The sequence below is a fragment of the Euleptes europaea genome, chromosome 3 (assembly GCF_029931775.1).
Source record: "Euleptes europaea isolate rEulEur1 chromosome 3, rEulEur1.hap1, whole genome shotgun sequence".
Lineage (NCBI taxonomy): Eukaryota > Metazoa > Chordata > Lepidosauria > Squamata > Sphaerodactylidae > Euleptes > Euleptes europaea.
In genome coordinates, this window is record NC_079314.1 from 58,662,264 (window position 1) to 58,682,514 (window position 20,251).

General features: G+C 41.1%; 1 protein-coding gene across 1 annotated transcript in view; it reads right to left on the reverse strand.

Annotated features, from left to right (window-relative positions):
* Positions 1 to 6,942: 6,942 nt before the first annotated feature.
* KCND2 (potassium voltage-gated channel subfamily D member 2) overlaps positions 6,943 to 20,251 on the reverse strand; it is a 320,642-nt gene continuing 307,333 nt past the window's right edge. The window contains exons 3-6 of the mRNA XM_056846794.1: positions 17,038 to 17,136; positions 11,836 to 11,931; positions 9,536 to 9,777; positions 6,943 to 7,175 (exon numbers count right to left, since the gene is read on the reverse strand). Coding sequence (XP_056702772.1) covers positions 6,998 to 7,175; positions 9,536 to 9,777; positions 11,836 to 11,931; positions 17,038 to 17,136 — 615 coding nt within the window. The 3' untranslated portion in view covers positions 6,943 to 6,997. The remainder of the gene's footprint in view (positions 7,176 to 9,535; positions 9,778 to 11,835; positions 11,932 to 17,037; positions 17,137 to 20,251) is intronic.

Below are 20,251 nucleotides of genomic sequence, written 5' to 3' on the forward strand. Positions count from 1 at the left end.
TTCCAGAAACTGTAAACCTAGTTCTGCCCTTAAAGAGACATTAGCCACACAACTTGGCATCTCTGTGATCTTCCACAAGAATAATGATAAAAGGGACGCTATAGTCTCTCTATAGGCCTCGATCCATACCAGGGCCCCATAGAGAAGCCAATCGCCTACTTTTGCGTTAAAAACCGAAATAGCAGTAGGAATAAACTGGCCACCTTTGCTGTAAAACCCTCCCACACTAGGGTTGTGCATATTGATAAACCTAAACCAAAAATAAGCCGAAAAAAACAATTTTGGTAAATTTCAGGTTTGCGTTTACGGAATTCCAAAACCTGGAATAAAAACAAAAGCCGAATTGGCCATTCCTCCCCAAAATGGGTAATTATCCAGCTTTTTCGGGTTCTCCCCAGGTTTGTACACAATCCCCATTCTGCTTATGTATACTATCCCACCTCCCAGTATGGAGGACACCTTCCTTATCATGCTATTTCTGTGGCTAAGTGACTAGTGGGGCCAGTATTATTCAGCAAACCAGTTTATGAAATCAGATGTCACAGCAAACCACAATCAGCACAAACTGTGGCCATCAAACTAGTTCCAGACAACATCCTTGTTTGTGCTCCATTTGGATGTTTGTGTTCCATTTGGATGGTTAATCATAGCTTCAACAAACCATGATTTGTAAACTGCAGTTTATCATAATGTCTGAATGCTGCCTAAAACTATGGATGGATAGCTGAATCACACTGAATATCTGTCAAAAATAGTCCTACATTAGAAAGATTTGTAGTAGAAGAAAGTTAAAGTGTGGGTTATTTTGAGTCATTTGTGATTTGTGCATATTTACCTGTGAAAGAATTAGAATAACTGGCATCTTCCATCACAAGAGGAATTTAAGGAAAGTTACCCACATTCACTTGAGCTTCATTAGAAAATCTGGGCAGGCACACAATGCTCCATGAATGAGGTTATTGCAAAACCAGTTGTCCCATTCAAGCATGCAGAAGTTTTATTTAAATATTCCTCAGATGTCTGATTTATTCAGCATAACACATCTTGTTACACTGCCCTTCTGAAGTACAATATGAATTTCAAAGCAAAAAAATGGTTAAAAACAACAACCTCCGTTTCTTTGTGTGATACACAGAAATAATTACATTTCATTTACAGTACAGATGCTCATTTTACACAGTCGCCAAGTCATTCACTATTAAAAAACAGCATTTAAATCATTTAAACACTATCAGAGAAAAAAATTGTAATGGTTTTTGCATGAGTGATGGGAGTTGTCTAGCATTATGCAAAATCATTCCAAATCTAAGGGCAGGGTATTCCATTATGGTTACACTGCTTGAGTGCAGCCTGTTAGGTGACCATTGTTGTGTTCCACTTTCCCATTGGTATGAAATTAATCATCAATAGAGACAGAATCTTTTACATGGCTTCACTGGGTTATGTAGCTTGCAGTTTGGAAGAGTCACCTCTCATCAAAAGGAAATATGGAATAGGAAATGGGAAGTAGTAGAAATGATGCTGCATCCATGGAACGACATTGTACAAGCTTAGGGGTGCATGGAGATCCCTGTGGGATGAGACTTAGAGTTCCACTTGCATTACTCCATGGTTGAGTCTGTTCTTTTTTCATCAGCCCAGCAGGGCCATTTGAACATCATCTGTGCATGCAGACCCTGGATTAGGGTCTGCATTTTGAGCAGCTTTGGGCAAGAGCCCTTTTCTATCAGAAAGTGAGCATCAATACATGTGATTAAGAAACTCTGTGTGATCTGTTTTCAAAGAAGAAGCTGTTGGAAATTGTTAATATTAGGGATTTTTAAATCCAGAGATAGTTTCAGTACAAAAAAGTGTCACCAACATTAGTTGTGAGTAGATATTGCAAACCTTGTGACACTACTCCTTGTTTTATTAGTCAAAAGGGCACATAGTCAATTCTGCCCTTAGCGAATGGTAAGCATGTCAAGGACTGCTTCACCATAGGCATAGTGTAGCATACTAGGAGTAAAGGGTTGCACCAGTTGGGTGCTAAATGGGAAGTCATGTACAAATCTACTGAATCTAGGTCATTGGCTTCACTAGAGTCACTTGGATAGAGAACAGAAAATCTAGAAGAAGGAGAAGAGTTGTTTTTTATATGCCGATTTTCTCTACCTTTAAGGAGAATCAAACCGGCTTACAATCGCCTTCCCTTCCTCTCCTCACAGCAGACACCTTGTGAGGTAGGTGGGGCTGAGAGAGTTCTGAGAGAACTATGACTAGCCCAAGGTCACCCAGCAGGCTTTATGTGGAGGAGTCAGGAAACCAACCTGGTTCACCAGATTAGAGTCTGCCGCTCATGTGGAGGACTGGGGAATCACACCGGTTTCTCCTGATTAGAGTCCACCGCTTTTAGCCGTTGCACCACACTGGCTCTAGCTTTGCAACTTTGTAAAATTTCAGTCCAGTTTAGACTTAATTCACAAGTATAGTATTTTCAATTTTCAGTGATGAACTAGAATCTAATGTAAATAAATAATGTTAGTTCTTCCCTCATAAGCTATCTGTCTTTCTTCTTTAATGGGGTCTATAAATAAGCATCAGTGGGACCAATTTATACAATGTTTTTAAATTTAATCAAATAGGGTATCAGTCTAGTTCAGCATCTGCTGCAATGTCTCTTAGCAGAAACTGATTACTATTTTATTTATTTATTTAAATATTTATATTCTACTTTGTCTCCCCCAGCTTACGGCAGCTAGTTTTAGAAGTGTGTCTCTCTCTCTTAGTTGGTAGCATGAGATGAAGGGATGGAGAAACTCTCATAGCCCAATATTAATATAGGCCATGGCAGCAGACCTAGTGCTCATATGTTGAGAAGCAAAATGTTGGTTCTGACACGAGTATACTCAGGTGCGCTTCTAGGTAAACTTTTTAAAGGAGAAACATTTGGTTTGTTTTCATGATAAAGAGAATAAGATGGAGGAGGGACAAAGGTATTTGACTGAATTCCTGCAGGTTGTAGAGACAATACACTTTGGATCTATGTATCCAAATAAATATATGGAAGAAATATACTCAATATATATTTTAAACCGACATTTCATTCCTGGTATTTGTCTGTCATCTTTAAATGTTACATTCCATTTAGTGCCAGAGTCTGAAAAAAATAGCACCACTGCAGCAGAAAATATTAATGGTTGCCCCGGTATAGTCCCTCTGCTCCTCTGCATTGCAACAAGATCTGTCCCTTGTTGCAGTGAAGCATGATCAAAGAAGCCCTCTTCACAAATTACAGTGAATACATGCACTATCTGTGTACAATGTATACTTGACTTTAAAAAAAAACATCTGTTGAGTAATTCTCATATTACATTCAATGCATGTGTGATAACAAACCCTATATTTACCCAGGTACTGTTCCCTGGATTTGTTTGCAAAAGGAACACATGTTGGCTCTTTCTTACAAACAGATGGATGTACATTCACTGTAATGTGGTAACCAGGCTACTGAGATGGGATATTCTAGAGCCCTGAAGTATCCCCTGCATTAGGGTTGCCAGCTCCGGGTTGAAAAATACCTGGAGATTTTGGGGGTGGTGCCTGAGGAGGGGGGATTTGGAGAGGGGAGGGACTTCACTGCCATAGAGTCCAACTGCCAAAGCAGCCATTTTCTCCAGGTGAACTGATCTTTATCGGCTGGAGATCAGTTGTAATTGCAGGAGATCTCCAGCCACCACTGGGAGATTGGCAACCCTACCCTACATCTACTCATGCAAACTCTTGCCTTGAGCCTGATAGTTGTAGGTTCCAGTATCTCCCCTTCCCACCTGATCTCTCAGAGGTGCTACAAAAATGGCAGAAGGAGACACAGCCATAGACAAATCCTTCATTTTAGGGAATGAAAGCCTTGCATTCTACCTTTGTTAATAACAACATGATCCAATGGTCTGGGAAAGTGAAATGCATTTCTTCAGATGAGATGCTGATTACAATAAACTACAGCAATAGATGTGGCTAAGCCACACTGGACAAACAGGAAAGAGATGACAATGGAATCCAATGACCAACATCCAATTTTTTATAGAAACATAATGTGTGATGAGAAATCACTTAAGGACATTCTTAGTTTCATACATTAGTGGATTTGATGATCAGATGAATCTGACAATACACTATCAAATAAGACCTCAGTTTTAGAGGTGCTATACAAATCCATCTAGCAATTTCTTTAGTAGTACTTCAAGATTCATTTACACATTCTTACTTAGAAATATCTTTTTTGCTTCAAGACTTGAAAGGATGGGAAGCCACCATGATCTTAAAAAGATTAGCAACTATTTAAAAAGTGACTTTTCTGGAAACAACATTTTAAAATTTCTCTAGACAATGAAACAAAAAGACAAGTTTTTAACAGTAAAGTCTGTGTATTGATCCTACAGTGGCACATCCTTCAATGCCAACTATTGTTTTGCAATCTTGGGTTGCAAGCTTCCATTTCAGCAACAGTCTTTGTTAGGCTATCTTACTAAATGTTCCAGACGTTTAATGTGACCAACAACCTTTTGAGTAATCTTCAGCCAAACTTAATTGAATGTCTCTCAGTACTCAGTTTCCCCAATAATAGTACACAATACCAATTACCAAACCATGTTATTGTTACTTGAGAGGAGAACTATATTGTAACACTACACTAGGAAGACTGCTCGTTTGTTCAGAAAACATAAAACTATAACTGGTGTTCATAAAACAGGGTTTCTTAGCTAATTTATGAAAACCCTGGACATTCAGAGAGGAAAGAAATATAGCAGAAGGCAAAGATTGGCATTAAGGAGTTATAGGGTAATGATAATTATAAGAAGCATGATGTAAAAACAAAAGTACATCTGCGATAACAACCAGTTTTGGTTATGAGGTTATTTACTTTTCCATATTATGGAAAATACTGTACTGTCTTAAAATATTGTCGAAGGCTTTCACGGTCAGAGTTCATTGGTTCTTGTAGGTTATCCGGGCTGTGTAACCGTGGTCTTGGAATTTTCTTTCCTGACGTTTCGCCAGCAACTGTGGCAGGCATCTTCAGAGTAGTAACACTGAAGGACAGTGTCTCTCAGTGTCAAGGGTGTAGAAAGAGTAATATATAGTCAGAAAGGGGTTGGGTTTGAGCTGAGTATTGTCCTGCAAAAGTATTGTCCTGTAAGTATCAAGATAATGTGCTAATGAGGGTATGGTATGTTAATATGGAACCATTGTATCCTGAAGTGATCTGTTAATGTGTGTAATCCAAAACTAATCTGTATGGCTATTGTTGAATGTTGTCTTTGTCTGGAGGTGTTTCAGGGCAGGAAGCCAAGCCTTATTCATTCTTAAACTCTCCTCTTTTCTGTTAAAGTTGTGCTGATGTTTGTGAATTTCAATGGCTTCTCTGTGCAATCTGACAAAATAGTTGGTAGAATTGTCCAGTCTTTCAGTGTCTTGGAATAAGACCCTGTGTCCTGTGGAGAAGTTTACATCGGGACCACAAAACGCAGCATACAAACAAGGATAAAAGAACATGAAAGATACTGCAGACTTGGCCAACCTGAGAAATCAGCAGTGGCTGAACATGGACTGACACAAACAGGACACAGGGTCTTATTCCAAGACACTGAAAGACTGGACAATTCTACCAACTATTTTGTCAGATTGCACAGAGAAGCCATTGAAATTCACAAACATCAGCACAACTTTAACAGAAAAGAGGAGAGTTTAAGAATGAATAAGGCTTGGCTTCCTGCCCTGAAACACCTCCAGACAAAGACAACATTCAACAATAGCCATACAGATTAGTTTTGGATTACACACATTAACAGATCACTTCAGGATACAATGGTTCCATATTAACATACCATACCCTCATTAGCACATTATCTTGATACTTACAGGACAATACTTTTGCAGGACAATACTCAGCTCAAACCCAACCCCTTTCTGACTATATATTACTCTTTCTACACCCTTGACACTGAGAGACACTGTCCTTCAGTGTTACTACTCTGAAGATGCCTGCCACAGTTGCTGGCGAAACGTCAGGAAAGAAAATTCCAAGACCACGGTTACACAGCCCGGATAACCTACAAGAACCACTGTACTGTCTATCCATGTGGTTGTGTTATCTGTTTTGCTGAAATTGTGCAGAGATATAGGAACAAAAGCCTGATTCCTGATACAACAGATGTACATTGAATTATTGCAGTTGTAACAGTACCAAGGAAGCAAGATAAAACAATAATAAATACTGAATTAACTGAACACCTCAAGTCCACTAATGAGTGTTTGGGTAAGAAATACTTCTTTTTTCCCTCTGAAAAAGGAAGCTATTTGTACAACTACCATGGAACATTAATAATCAGCTTTTAAAAAATCCACAGAAATGTCCCTTTTTCTACAGTAAAATGTTATCATGCCTAACCTGAAGAGAAAAAAAAACAACAGAAGTAAACTCAGATCACACAGCTCCAAAGAATTTTCACATGCATTATGGTTGTGTTTCTTTCAGTCAGTACAAATATTTTATGAGACACACTCTCTCTCTCTCTCATTGAAAGTCAGTTAGTCAACAGGTTCATGGTTTATTAACAGGAAAAAGAGAACACATTATCAAAACATTGTTTCCATCCTGGATTTTGCATTCAGTTGAAACATAAATTGTCTGAATGCTTTTTTGTTTTCGTTTTATTTTAGATATTTTATTAAAAAGATTTTTCATGGAAAGAAGCATCAATGGGGGACATTTCATTGTGCTCATAGAGTAAATCAAAAGAGTCACAGAATAGTTTCTTATGGAAAAATTCAAGTGACATGTAGAAATTCCATTTGGTTGCCCACTGCACACAACTTTGTACTGAAAACCCAAAATTGTTTTGTATCATCAGAACCATTCAGTCATCTGTTCCTGATCCACTGAACAAAGGGGTTTGCTGTGTCCTTTCTTCAGAATCCACAATTCAACTTTTAAGTGGTCTTTATTCTAAGTGTTTTATAAAGCAGATACTCTGACAATGTTTCCTCCTGAATACGCTGGAGATCCTGGTCTATCATTTCCCTCTGGTGTGGTCACAGGTGGTGTTGGAATGCTGATTATTGCTGTGGTTACATAAGGCTGCTCACAGTTTAGTTTAACACACTCTTCCATTTTGGCATTTAGACTGGATCGGCTAGAAAAGTAAAAAAATAACAAAATGGGTATAATAATTATAGAAATGTTTCATCTGCTTAATGTTCTTATTAAATTATGGCAAGTAAAAAACCATCATTCATCATAAAGATTCAACTAACAGGGTGGCCCTAAGCAGAGTTACACCCTTCTAAGTCCACTGAAATCAATGGGCTTATAAAGGTGTAACTCTGCTTAGGCTTTCACTGTAAAATGTCTCTCTTCCTCCCTCCCAGTAGTAATTACACTAGTTAGCTATTAGGGTGCGTTAGAAACTAAGATCTCATTGTGCAGAATAAAAACAAACAAACCATAGTACCCCAAATACATGCAGATCAGAGGAAGATAGGGTTGCCAGCCTCCCTGTGGTAGTTGGAGATCTCCCGCTATTACAGCTGATTGCCAGGTGACAGAGATCAGTTCACCTGGAGAAAATGGCCACTTTGGAAGGTGGACTCTGTAGCATTATACCTCACTGAAATCCTCCCCTCCCCAAACCTTGCCCTCCTCAAGTTCCATCCCCCAAATCTCCAGGTATTTCCCAACCTGGAACTGGCAACCCTAGAGGAAGTAACAAGGCTGTTGTCTTGGCTTCTGATTATACTCATCTTAGTAAGTGCCCACCATATCATCCCAACTTGCTGCATTGTTGTTGAGAATAAAGGAACTTTAAAACTCAAATGACTAACAATAATCATCTGATCCATTATACATTCATATATATTACAACAAAAATTCTTACATTCTTAGCTCTTCAACTTTTAACTGAATATGCTCAAGAACTGCAAAGCACTTGGACCTTAGTAAATCAAAGTTCTCATTGTTTTGGCGAGATGTAAGTTTTAGCATAAGATGAACATCCTTTACTTTATTGAGCCATTCACTAACTTCAGGCGTCTTGTTTTATTTCCAATAATGTGCAAAAGTTAAACATGCTACAGTAACTAAATACAAATATATCTTGTAACCTCATCAGAACTCTTGGTACATAATTCAATAACCAGCATTCTGGTTTTTTTTCTATGGTCCTTTCCAAACCAACACTCACCAAAAAAGCAATTTTTTCCCAATAAGAAACAGCTCTTGGGCAAAATCAAAACCACCCAAAGATAGTTTTAAGGCTGAGGAATTTTAATTCATTTACACATGTAGCTCCCCGTTCACAAAAATCTTGGAACAACCACCATATATGAGTATAAAGAAGTTTATAAATGTTTATACATTTATGCATAGGGTAGACAAAGTAGGTAGATAGAGCTTTTTCTCCATCTTCCATAATACGAGAACTTAGGGGCACCCAATGAAGTTGTCAGGAAATAGGATCAGGACAGAGTTAAGAAAATACTTTACTCAAAAAGTAATTAAACTGTGGAATTCACTGTCAGTGATGGTCACAATGATATATGGCTTTAAAAGGGGGTTGGCCAGATTCATGGAATACAGGTGCTTCGATAGCTGCTAGCTATAGTGAATAAAGGGACCTTCCATATACAGGCGTATTGGACCTGAATACCAGTGCTGGGGTGCAGCGTCAAAGCAAGGCCTCAGCCTTTATAACCTGTTAGTTTGGTTGTCCAGGAAAAGTGTTTGGCTGCTGTGTGAAACAGTATGCTGGACTAGCTGGATCACTGGTCTGATCTAGCAGGCTCTACTTATGTCCTTAAGTGCTTGTTGAGATTGGGGTACCTCATTGACATTTATAGAACTGATCACACATGCAGGAGATCCTTGTGCTCTTTTGAGAACATAAAGATCTCTGAGAGGGATTGCATGTTCAGAATTTAAGCTCAGGACAGGAACTAGATAGGTTAAGAACCTTGGTGATAGGGGCTTTTGATGGAGTAAGCTAGTTTTCAGATAGTTTTCAAAAAAGGTTGTCTTAATATGGGCCAGAGCTTTCACAAGAAGTATACTCTGTGTCATGAAAGCTCATGCTGGAATAAATGTTTTTAGTCTTTAAGGTGCCACCAGACTTGCTTTATTTGACACATGGCTACCCTTCTGGAATTAAAATGTTCAGACCTCTATATACAGAGGCAGCAAACCTCTGAATACCAGTGCTAGGTGACAGCATCAGGGGAAATCAGGGCAAGGACCTGGCCTCTGTGTCTTGTTTGTTGGCTCTCTAGGGCAACTGGTTGGCTGCTGTGTGAAATAATATGCTGGACAAGACGGACTACTGGTCTGATCTAGCAGAGCTCTTCTTATGTTCAGACACCAACGTGCCTTGGCTTCAGCATTTTAAAAAAAGGACTTGTGAATGTATTGGAATTCCTGAGTAATCTCAGACCAATATATTCTTAGTAGTGCTTCTGAAAAGACTGAGCATGTAGTATCTATTTAATATTATTTCGAACATACCTGTTAGATAGAGGTGTCCTCTCCATGCATCTGATCTGAATGGTACTAAGTTCTTGAACGCTACTTGGGCGGCTGCTGGTTATGTTGGCATTTGGGATGTGGAATGTCTTTTTATGTCGCCGTGAACAGCAAGTGCTTGTAACTCCTTGTTGGGAAGAAAGAGAAGGGCTGGACTGTCTGTTAACAGTAGAAACCTCCATGCAGTTTTCTCCGTAGGTATGTTCGTCCACAAAATCATGGTTCTGTTTAGAAAGAAAAGCAGCATTAAAGTTGCTTTAAAAATGAGGGCTTACAAAAGCATTATGCCTAATCGTATGCATGTTGAATTCAAGTAAGTTTCAGGGTATTCAATGAGACTTGCTGTCAAGTAGTACACCAGCATTTGTCAGCCTTAAATTATATTAGAATGTTTTGAGGAAACACAAGTCAAAATTCTTCCTCACACCAAACAAAGAAAACCCAACCATGCCCCCCATAGAACTAGTTCTTTGGATTTAAGGGGGCTTTGGCCTTGAATCTCCTGAACCACTCATGCTGTTGGTCAAAATCTTTTAAAACTAAGGGGACCCTCAAAAAGAGTTTGTGACATGATCTGAGAGCCTGCTGACCACAGTACCCTAAGCCCTCCCTGAAAGTCCCATTATGAGGTCTTGGGGTATGGGATTATCTAAAGAAGCTCTTTGGACTCCAGCCACTGTTTGCACCCCCACGGGTGATGTGCTTTACATACAAATAGTACAATAAAACCACATTTATATATAAAAAAATGAAATAGTGTTAAGGTGAAGGGGAGGAATGGCAAAGAAAAAAATACTATGGGCAACTAATAATGGATCTGTACTGAAGGGAATGAAAGAGTGGCTGCAGAGATTATTATATTAAAAAACACACTCCTTCCACCAAATCAATACAATGGAAGGTTTATCAGAAAGAACATGGAGATACACTTAGTTGAGTTTCCAGAAGCATGTGAAAGTCATGAAAGTTAAAGCAATATAAAATAATGTAACTATTTTGTAAAGAAAACATATAGGTCTGCTAATCCAGTAGTTTTGACTTTTTCCTGACCAAGGGCCCATTTTTCATCCCAACCTGCAACATTGAACTCAGTGTTTCAAAGCAGACACTGATTTGTAGTGGAGATATATTCTCCTCATCTTTCCCCATCTACTTGTTTTAAAAATTGTCATACCAATAGTGTGATTCACCTTAGGCCAAGCCATTATGCATTGGGGGGTCTGGGCCAGGGTTGACAGTTTTTTACCAGGGGTGGGGAATTTCCTGCCCTGGCTCCTGTTTTTCCCCACCGCTCCTGCAGCTGGTCGGAGAAAAATAATGGGCGGCGGGGGGGAACACCATCATGATAGTGTGAGATCACTTCTGGGACAAACCCAGAAGGGACATCAGTTGTCTCTAGGAATCATCAGAAAATCTATGGTTTTACCACAGTTTCTGGCAATTCCTAGATAGGCCAGACATCTCTTCCAGGTTTTCCCTGGAAGTGTCATCAGGCTATTGCCAGTGGTGTCTCCCAATGTCCCTGCCCCCACTGGACTCCTATTGATTGCCAGCCAGTGCCTGGTAAATCTAGCCTGGCCACCTAGTTGGTCCAGTGTGAGTCCCAGCATAGTACAGTGGTTAAAAGTGTGTCAAACTAGGATCTCAAAGACCTAGGTTCCAATATCCCCTCTTTCTTTTTCTCAGCTTGGTCACATTTTGCTACCAGAATTACCAAAGACAGGTATGGACATTGGCTGCCTAGTGTTGCCTGCCCAGCAGTCTGTATGAACTGTATGAACAGTGACCTCTCTAATTTCCCTATGGCTCTCCTCCTCCCCACACTTTGATACTACTTGCTACTGTCAGAAAGCTCTCAAGAATGGGGATTTGAGGAGAGGACCTCGAAAAGCAAAGGTTTGAAACCAGCAGGCTCATCACTCAAGAAGTTTAGTGTGTGTGTAGGAAGGGGGACCAGAGATTACTACAACTCAATGTTATAGTTACTCCTCCATCATCATTTGATAGAAAACTTTCTGATCAGGCTGTTCATGTGTTAAACTGAAACAATTATCACACAATTCAGTTATGTTCTGACCAGAACTAATAAAGTCCAAAATGAGGGCCATGCTATACATATACATGCATTCAGACTAATCATGTTCCATGAAATTGCCTTTGATAAACATATGCATAATGGCATCAGAGTATGTCTTAATTAGAAACAACAAGTCAACAAAAGTAAGTCAACACCATATCTGTTTTTCACAGATTACAAGGAGGTTGGAGGTTTATTTTCTTACTGTAGTTTTTTCCAGACAGTGAAGCAGGTGGTGGTGTTGGATTTCAAAGGAAGAGCCATATTTGCCAACAAATCCGCCTTGTTCTTCACCAGATAACTGTTAATAAATGAAAACAACATAATATTCAATGTGAGGATCAATGAGTGTTAGATTATGGTTTGGGCTAAGGGGTAAATAAATAAATAAATAAATAAACAAACAAATAAATAAATACCCTGCCTGCAATATTTCACCATGGAAATGCTGGCGAATGTAAAATAATTATGCATATTGTATTAATTTAAGAAAACTGGCTTTAGAATAGATTGCAACTATGTTTCTCTCAATAAAACATAATTCATATTAGCCAAAATACTTGCGCTTAATACTAGAACACAATAAAGCACTGAAACAACTGGACAGCATCCCCCAACCCAGAATCACTGAGATGAAGTTTTCATAATAACTTCAATGAAAAATTGGGTGTAGCTTGCATCTGTTTGCTTAGTTGACATCCACAGAAGCAGTTGGACACTACTAATACAGGGGGGCTGTTAAATTCAACAGGGCTTTAAAATAAATCCCTTTATAATCGGGCCATTATATTTTATGAGCGGATGAAATAATAGTTCCACAAGCAGACTCTTACTTGCAGTTTTCTTGATCCAGGCTTCCATTTACAATGACTTCAAACTGCCACAAGAATGGCTACTTTATTGTCTACATATTGTTTTTCTGTCTTATCTTTTTTTTTAAAGTTGCAGATAGCATTTTTATTGGGATTTATTTGTACTGCAGGAAAAGGATTTTTTAAAAAAGAAAATTCAAATCACTCAGCAACTTTTCTTTGAGTTAGAAAGAGTAGTGTGGATGCTCAAAGAGAGCACGTAATCAGAAATAACATGAACATTATCCACTGATTTATTAACTGCGGCCTTATTCATTCATGACAAGGCAATAAACTAAAACTATGGAATACAATAATAGGAAATGATTGTTAGAATCAGACCGGGCACAAACTCTAGGAGTAATCCAGTCTCTGAAACCTTGGTCTCTTATGTAAAAGTTTTCAATCATCCACAAGCATAAACATATCAAGAAAAGTGAAACTGGTATATTTTGCTCCTACTTTTCTTTAGTTAGATAACAGGTCTTTTCCTAAATCTATACACTTGACATTCTTTTCATTTTTCATTGCTTTAGTTTCTATTGATTACTGTATGCAATTTTGTAATGCATGTAACATTATTTTGTAGCATGCCTACTTTTAAATTGTCATTTTTCTTTGCAAGTTTGCACTGTTTTTACTTTATAGTTTTTATTATTTGCATACACATTCAGATCTTTCTTTCCTAGGGCTACCAGCCCCCTAGTGGAGACAGGGCATCCCCTGCCCCCACTTGGTGTTTTCCATTGCTGCTTACAGCATTGTTGAGAAAAATATAAAATTTAAATTTAAAAAAATGGCTGACAGTGTGATGGTTCTTCCAGGGATACCTGGAAGTGATGTCAAGCCTCTCTAGAAATTGGCCAAAGCTCGTGAAATGGAAAAGACCATGCCTTTTCCTGGAGGTCTCACCACTGATGTTAAGGGAACATAGAACAGAGTTCTTGAAAATGAGCTCAAGCAGTAGGATATTTGACTGAATAAGTAAATGGACTGAGTTGCTTACTATCTGATGTCCATTCTGAATGTAATGCATAATGTGTGCATCCATCCACCTGAGTGGCAGGCAGCCAGGCCCTTCTCTTGTCACCAGATTCTGGATTGGTGGTTCAATGACATGCTATAGTGCCTACCCAGTGAGGGATGCTGTGGTAGGGGTGACTTCCCCACAGCATGGGGGTGGGAACTCATATGCCAAGGGTGCCAAAAATCCTTGGGCTGGCCCTGACTCTGCTTAAGATTGCACCAAACATTGATTGCCAAAGCCAAGCTCTGGTACTGAAATATTCTCAGAACAGTGGAGATTGGATGTAGGGCTGTCAATTCGGTTCGAACCAAAAAAACAGCAGAATTTCCCCTGATTCGGGGGTTTTCAGTTTGGATGGAATCGAATTAAAAAAGGGGGGGAAACGACGAGCCGAATTCGGTGAGTTTGGGGCAATCACCGAATAAATTCAGCAAATTCGGGGGCTCTGAATCAGCAGCATAACCGTCAGTTAGTAAACAACTAGCAGCATTCTCCCGCGGCCAATCAGTGGCCAAGCTGGGTCTTCTTCTGGCCAATTAGTCGCGGTTGAGTGCGTGAGCCCAGCTGCTGCGTGGCCCAGGGAAAGAAAGAGAGAGCGTCTTGTTTGTGTGTGAGAGAGATCCCCGTGGGGTGTGTGTGCGTGTGCACATTTGCGGCTTTCTGCGGCTCCGGGGGGGCATTTTTGGAGGTAGACGTCCCAAACTTTCAGGGTAGCTTGAGGGAGCCCTTCTTGCAAGAACCCCCCAGGTTTTGTAAAGATTGGATCAGAGGGTCCTGAGATATGGGGCCCGGAAGGGGTCACCCCCCAAAATCGCCCACAGGAATAAAGCCATTAAAAACACATTCGTGCCTTTCCGTGGCTCCGGGGGGGCATTTTTGGGGATGGAGGTCCCAAACTTTCAGTGTAGCTTGAGGGGACCCTTCTTGCAAGAACCCCCAGGATTTGTGAAGATTGGATCAGAGGGTCCTGAGATATGGGGCCCGGAAGGGGTCGCCCCCCCCAAATTGCCAATTGGAGTAAAGCCACTTAAAGCACATTGGCTGCATTCCGCTGTTCCGGGGGGGGGCATTTTAGAGGTAGATGTCCCAAACTTTCAGGGTAGCTTGAGGGGACCCTTCTTGCAAGAACCCCACGTTTTGTTAAGATTGGTCAGAGGGTCCCGAGATATGGGGCCCTGAAGAGGTCGCCCCCCAAAAAAAATTGCCCACAGGAATAAAGCCACTTTAAGCATATTGGTGGCATTCTGTGGCTCCAGGGGGACATTTTTGGAGGTAGATGTCCCAAACTTTCAGGGTAGCTTGAGAACCCCCAAGTTTTGTGAAGATTGGATCAGAGGGTCCCGAGATATGGGGTCTCCCCCAACTGCCCATTGGGATGAATGGGATCAGGCGATCCTGAATGTGCATCTCTACAGAGCGGCAAATCCAAGGCAAAACCTCCCATGCATAAATGGCCAGAGAGTCGTGAGAGATCCTGAGCAGCTACTGCAGCCCTGCTTCTGCTGGAACAGAAGACATCCACAGTGACCCATTTTGGGGCTTTTATCTATAACTTTTTTCCTGTGTGTGTGTGTGTGTGGGGGGGGAAAGCAGATTCTGTGTGTGCGTGTGAGGGGGGAAGCCAAAGTGGGGTGGATTTGATTGCCTCTGTGTGGGACTGTGCTTTCTCCTGTTTTCATCGGTTGCCAACTTCGTCTGGAGTTAACTATGGGTCAGTGAGTCTCTTTCTGGCTGGCTGCTATTGTTTCCAATGGGCTGTGCAACTGTTCCTGTTGTTTCTAATAGGCTAGCCTGTCATTCGTTTTAGTGCATCCCCTGTAATGTATTTTCAATGGAGTCAATGTAAGTCAACTGACATTCCCCTCTCCCATTTTCTTCAATGGGCTGGGCAGCCTCTTCCATTGTTTCCAATGGGCTGACTTGTCATTCCTTTTAGTACATCCCTTTTAATGGCTTTATTCCCCAGGGCCGGAGTAATGGTACGGCCCAACTGCTGAGGCAGCCAGACCCCCGGCCAGGCAGATGGGGGGCCACCCCTTCCGGGCCCCATATCTCGGGACCCTCTGATCCAATCTTCACAAAACGTGAGGGTTCTTGCAAGAAGTGTCCCCTCAAGCTACCCTGAAAGTTTGGGACCTCTACCCCCAAAAATGCCCCCCTGGAGCCGCGGAAAGGTGTGAATGTGTTTTTAATGGCTTTATTCCAATTGGCGATTTTTGGGGGGGTGACCCCTTCCGGGCCCCATATCTCGGGACCCTCTGATCAAATCTTCACAAAACTTGGGGTTTCTTGCAAGAAGGGACCCCTCAAGCTACCCTGAAAGGTTGGGACCTCTACCCCCAAAAATGCCCCCCAGAGCCACGGAATGCCTCCAATATGCTTTAAGTGGCTTTATTCCTGTGGGCGATTTTGGGGGGGTGACCCCTTCTGGGCCCCATATCTCGGGACCCTCTGATCCAATCTTCACAAAACGTGGGGGTTCTTGCAAGAAGGGTCCCCTCAAGCTACCCTGAAAGTTTGGGACCTCTACCCCCAAAAATGTCCCCCCCTGGAGCCGCGGAAAGGCACAAATGTGTTTTTAATTGCTTTATTCGGCCGAATTTCCCCCCGAACTCGGAAATTGGCGCCGAATTCCATGGATCCAAATCGGGGGAGTTTGGACTTCGGCATTTCCTGAATTAAAACGGGCCAAATTTTGCCGAATCCGAATTTTACCGAATTTTTTTTTCAACAGCCCTAATTGGATGTGCTTTGCAACAAATTTTATGATATCCTGGAAACAAATGCATGAATCTGCCCTTTACTGGATTGCAGCATTGGTCTAAATGGACTCTTCAGAACTCTCAGCATATTCATACCAAGTTGCCCTATGCTGAGACAGGCCATTGATCTATGACTGGCTGCAGCTCTCCATCATCTCAGGCAGATGTCTCACATCACCCACCTATGATCCTTTTAACCCAAGATACCAGGAATTGAATGTGGGACGTTCTGCATGTGAAGCAGATGTTTTACCACAGAGTTACAGTGTTTCTCTCCAGTATGGCATGCACTGGAGGCTAGCAAGCTGTGTTCTCTTTTGGCATACAATTGAATAAGTATGGACACAAGCTGAGGGGAGAGCTACATTTTGGACGATGGTCTGAGACTCTTCGTGTTCACCAAATGAAGTCTGTTATTAGAGCTGAACAGGGGAAGCAGATGCCCCCCCTTCCCCAGATATTAGCTGATGGGCATTAGGAAATTTCCCCTCAGGAAATCCACTTGCCTGACTTGCAGATGTGCAATCCTATGCCAAGTTACTTGAGTCATTCATTTCAGTGTGCTCAGATTGGAGTAACTCTGCATAAGAGCGCACTGTCGGATGCTCGCTGTCTCTGCTAAGAACAATTACTCCTTGCTCAGTCTGAAAGGAAGTTGTCACGCTATGCTGGGAGTCAGATTGACTTGTTCTGATGAAAAGCAGAACATGGACATTTGGGCTATTATTAAATAGGGTTTCTGGATTTAGAATGCACATGCTCATTACCTGCTGCAGCTGGTTACTGAGTAAGCCATTTCTTTTGCTCTGCATGTAAGCGTTTGCACTCCCACTCTTTGCAGCACGGATTCGAGCAAGCCTGGATTTCTGTGCAAAGAAAGGGGGTGGAATGAGGAAGAGAGAAATTCATTATTTGTCTTTGCATCCTGCTTTCAGAAAATTACACTGCTAAAAAGAATGGCTTCTTTATGAGTTTCAAAGCACCTAACCAAGAAGGGCTTTTTCAATGGGGCTTTCAAGCACCAAGCCTCAAAAGTATTTCCATATTTATAATGCAAATGAGAGAGGAGCATTTGTTTCTCACCATGCATCAGCCAACAAGAAGAATGAATGGTGTTTGGAGTCAGTGTTTACATATACTTTCACATTAGGTGCTTGTTTTCCCCTTTTTACTGTCAGTGTGATCATGCCTCTGCTCGTACGTCAAGGTCAGGAGTGTGGCTTTCATCGCGGCTTTAATTAAACGACGTTTGATTCTCTCACTAATGGTTCCTTGAGAGAAAGGACAATAGACCAAAAGAATGTATAGTTGTTCAACCACTGGGAAGTGTTGCACATAATTACTCAGAACATTCTGATTTGCCCAGGAACATCTGCGTAGCACAATGAGATCTAAACCAGTGGTTCTTGGTTTGTTTGTGCACTGGGACGAGGAACATGAAAAGCAGTATACACCATGGCCTGGTTTATGTTACTTGCCTTGGGTAGACTCCAAAACATTGCAAAATTCAAACGAGAACCTTTAGGCATAAATAGTCTATTTTTAATTGCTAAGGGAATCTAGGAATTCCCACCAAAGCTAAAGTATTAAAACATTAACGAGTCACTGATAAATGCAAAACATTTTTAGTTTTCCAGGGATTGAGGTGCAGAAGTCCAAGGCTGGAATCTTGAGAAAGAGTGACCTAAACAAGACGTGTCAGAGGATAACGCTGAAACGCTCTCTCTTTTCTACAAAATTTAATGCTATGCTTGACTGGCAAGTGGAGCTGTCACATATTATGAAAGGGGCCCAAACTGGAACTATGAGCGAGTACAGCAACCTGTTTTCACCCCTATTGTTTTTGTAATGTTTGAAAAACTGGGGCCATTTTTCTCTGCTGTGTGATTGAACACTTGTGCAGCAACTGAAAAAAGATGCAGGGTCTTCTAGGGTAGAAAAAATGGTACCAGTGTTGAAATATTGATCAGTTCTGTGTGCATGAACTTTTGTGTTCTGTATGCTTGTTCTACATGCAAGATTTTCTTCTGTAGTTTTTGACTTTGTTATATAATACACAGTGGATTGTTATATTGTTTGAGATATGGTGTATCCTTTGGCATTTTTTTTTGGCAATCATTTATTGGATAGGAAGAATTTTGATTTTGGGGAGTTTATTATTTTATTGTAGTATTTGTTTTACAGTTCTATTTTATATGGTTTGGGAAGCTGCTTTGTGTATAGAATAATGGTATAAATTGTAAAAACAAACAAACAAACAACATGCTGTAGTCTTGTGAATTTCCAAGACTGGGAATGACCAACTTCTGGAAACATTCAAAGATGCAAGTAAGAAAGTTTGGACTCTTTAATCTCCACACAGTAAGGATCTATAATAAAGTAACGCTTGCTTTTAAAAGTTTCTAACAGTAGTGATGACACTTTAAAAATTATAGCAAACACAACACACACCATCAAATGCACCTCTTCTTTGTCTAATTGACTTTGAATGCAGCTCAGGTTGAACCTTTGAACTTTGCTGAATGAAGCCTTTCCCCACTTCTCAGTGTCTTTTACTTACCCAAATTTGAAATTATATCTCTGCCTTGATCCTTTCCAGTTCTGTGTGGCTAAGAAGATAATCTTCTTTCAATAGGGGTTTTGTCATAGAAATCTATTCCTGGCCATGTGCTGATCCCAATGCATGTTAAATTCATTTTAAATAGAATTTAATAAGCATTCAAAGGAGACTTCAGACATGCCATCATCTTCTTTCTAGAACTTCTGAACTAAACATATCACTTCTGGGGTTTTCATATTGCAGGGCTTTACCATACCTGTAAGGGCTGAGGCAGTTACAGAAAAATATAATGATAGTATGGGTAGCAAAGTATGTGGTAGATTCTGGGTGGTTATAATGGTGGAGAAAAAAGGAGTAAACAGCTGTATTGGCTTATACAAAACCCAGAACAAGAAACAAAATCCATGCAATACCTTGCATTGGGGCCAATCAAAACAACATCTGGCTTGGTGAAGAGTTCTGATGAGCTTGAAAGTTTGCACAAACTTTCAAGCTCATCAGAACTCTTCACCAAGCCAGATGTTACAGATTAAAAAAATGGTCACATGGTGGGTCAGTTCCCAGGGCCAGTGCATTCATTCCCCCTCCATTTCTCCACATAGGGTTTTCAACATGCTGATGTTGTCTAAAGAGGACTAGTGTATACTTGGGTATCAGGCATGGGGGGAAAGAAGAATACATACAGCCCATTCCTGAAATAACGGCATGTAGAGTTGGCGGGAAAGAGGCGCAGAACTGCGAGGCTGCACCTGCTCGGAAACAGGCACAGCACTGCCATTTCTGGCACCGGCGTAGCCGGCCGAACTGGGATAGGAAGCCACCTAACCGGCGGCTCCTCCTCCACCCCGCCCCCGGAACACCCCCCTGCGCCGGCACGTCCTCTCTACGCCAGCATAAGTGCATGTAATCACGGTTTTACACGCACTTACACTGGCGGCGTGACCCTAAAGACTTTCAGCCCAAATTTTCAGGAATGGGCTGATTGTTGGCACAACTCTCTCATACACTCAGCTAGATGCAATCTTTTGCAGATACTGACAATCACTAATCATTGCTCTGGGTTTCTTTGGGGTTTCTCCTCTAACAGGTGCAGAGTTGAGGGTATACTCCATTCACAGTACAGACCAGACTAGAAAGGAAGACCTAGAGCTACACCAGCAGCAACCATGAGCAGCAGTGATGACCTGTGTGCATCCTGCCATTATTATCCTTTGAAGTTGCTCTCTGCTCTTGTCCTAGCAGAGTTGTTGCACCTCTGTAAGCTGCTTAACAGACAATCATGTTTGAATCCTAACATGGATGCAGTGATAGAGAAAGCTTTGCTTGTTGCTGTTCTTCACATATCTGGCATTTCATTCCAGAAGTGGGAGAGGGAATGATTCTAATGGATCACAATCCCCCTGATCCCTGCTGGTGTGATG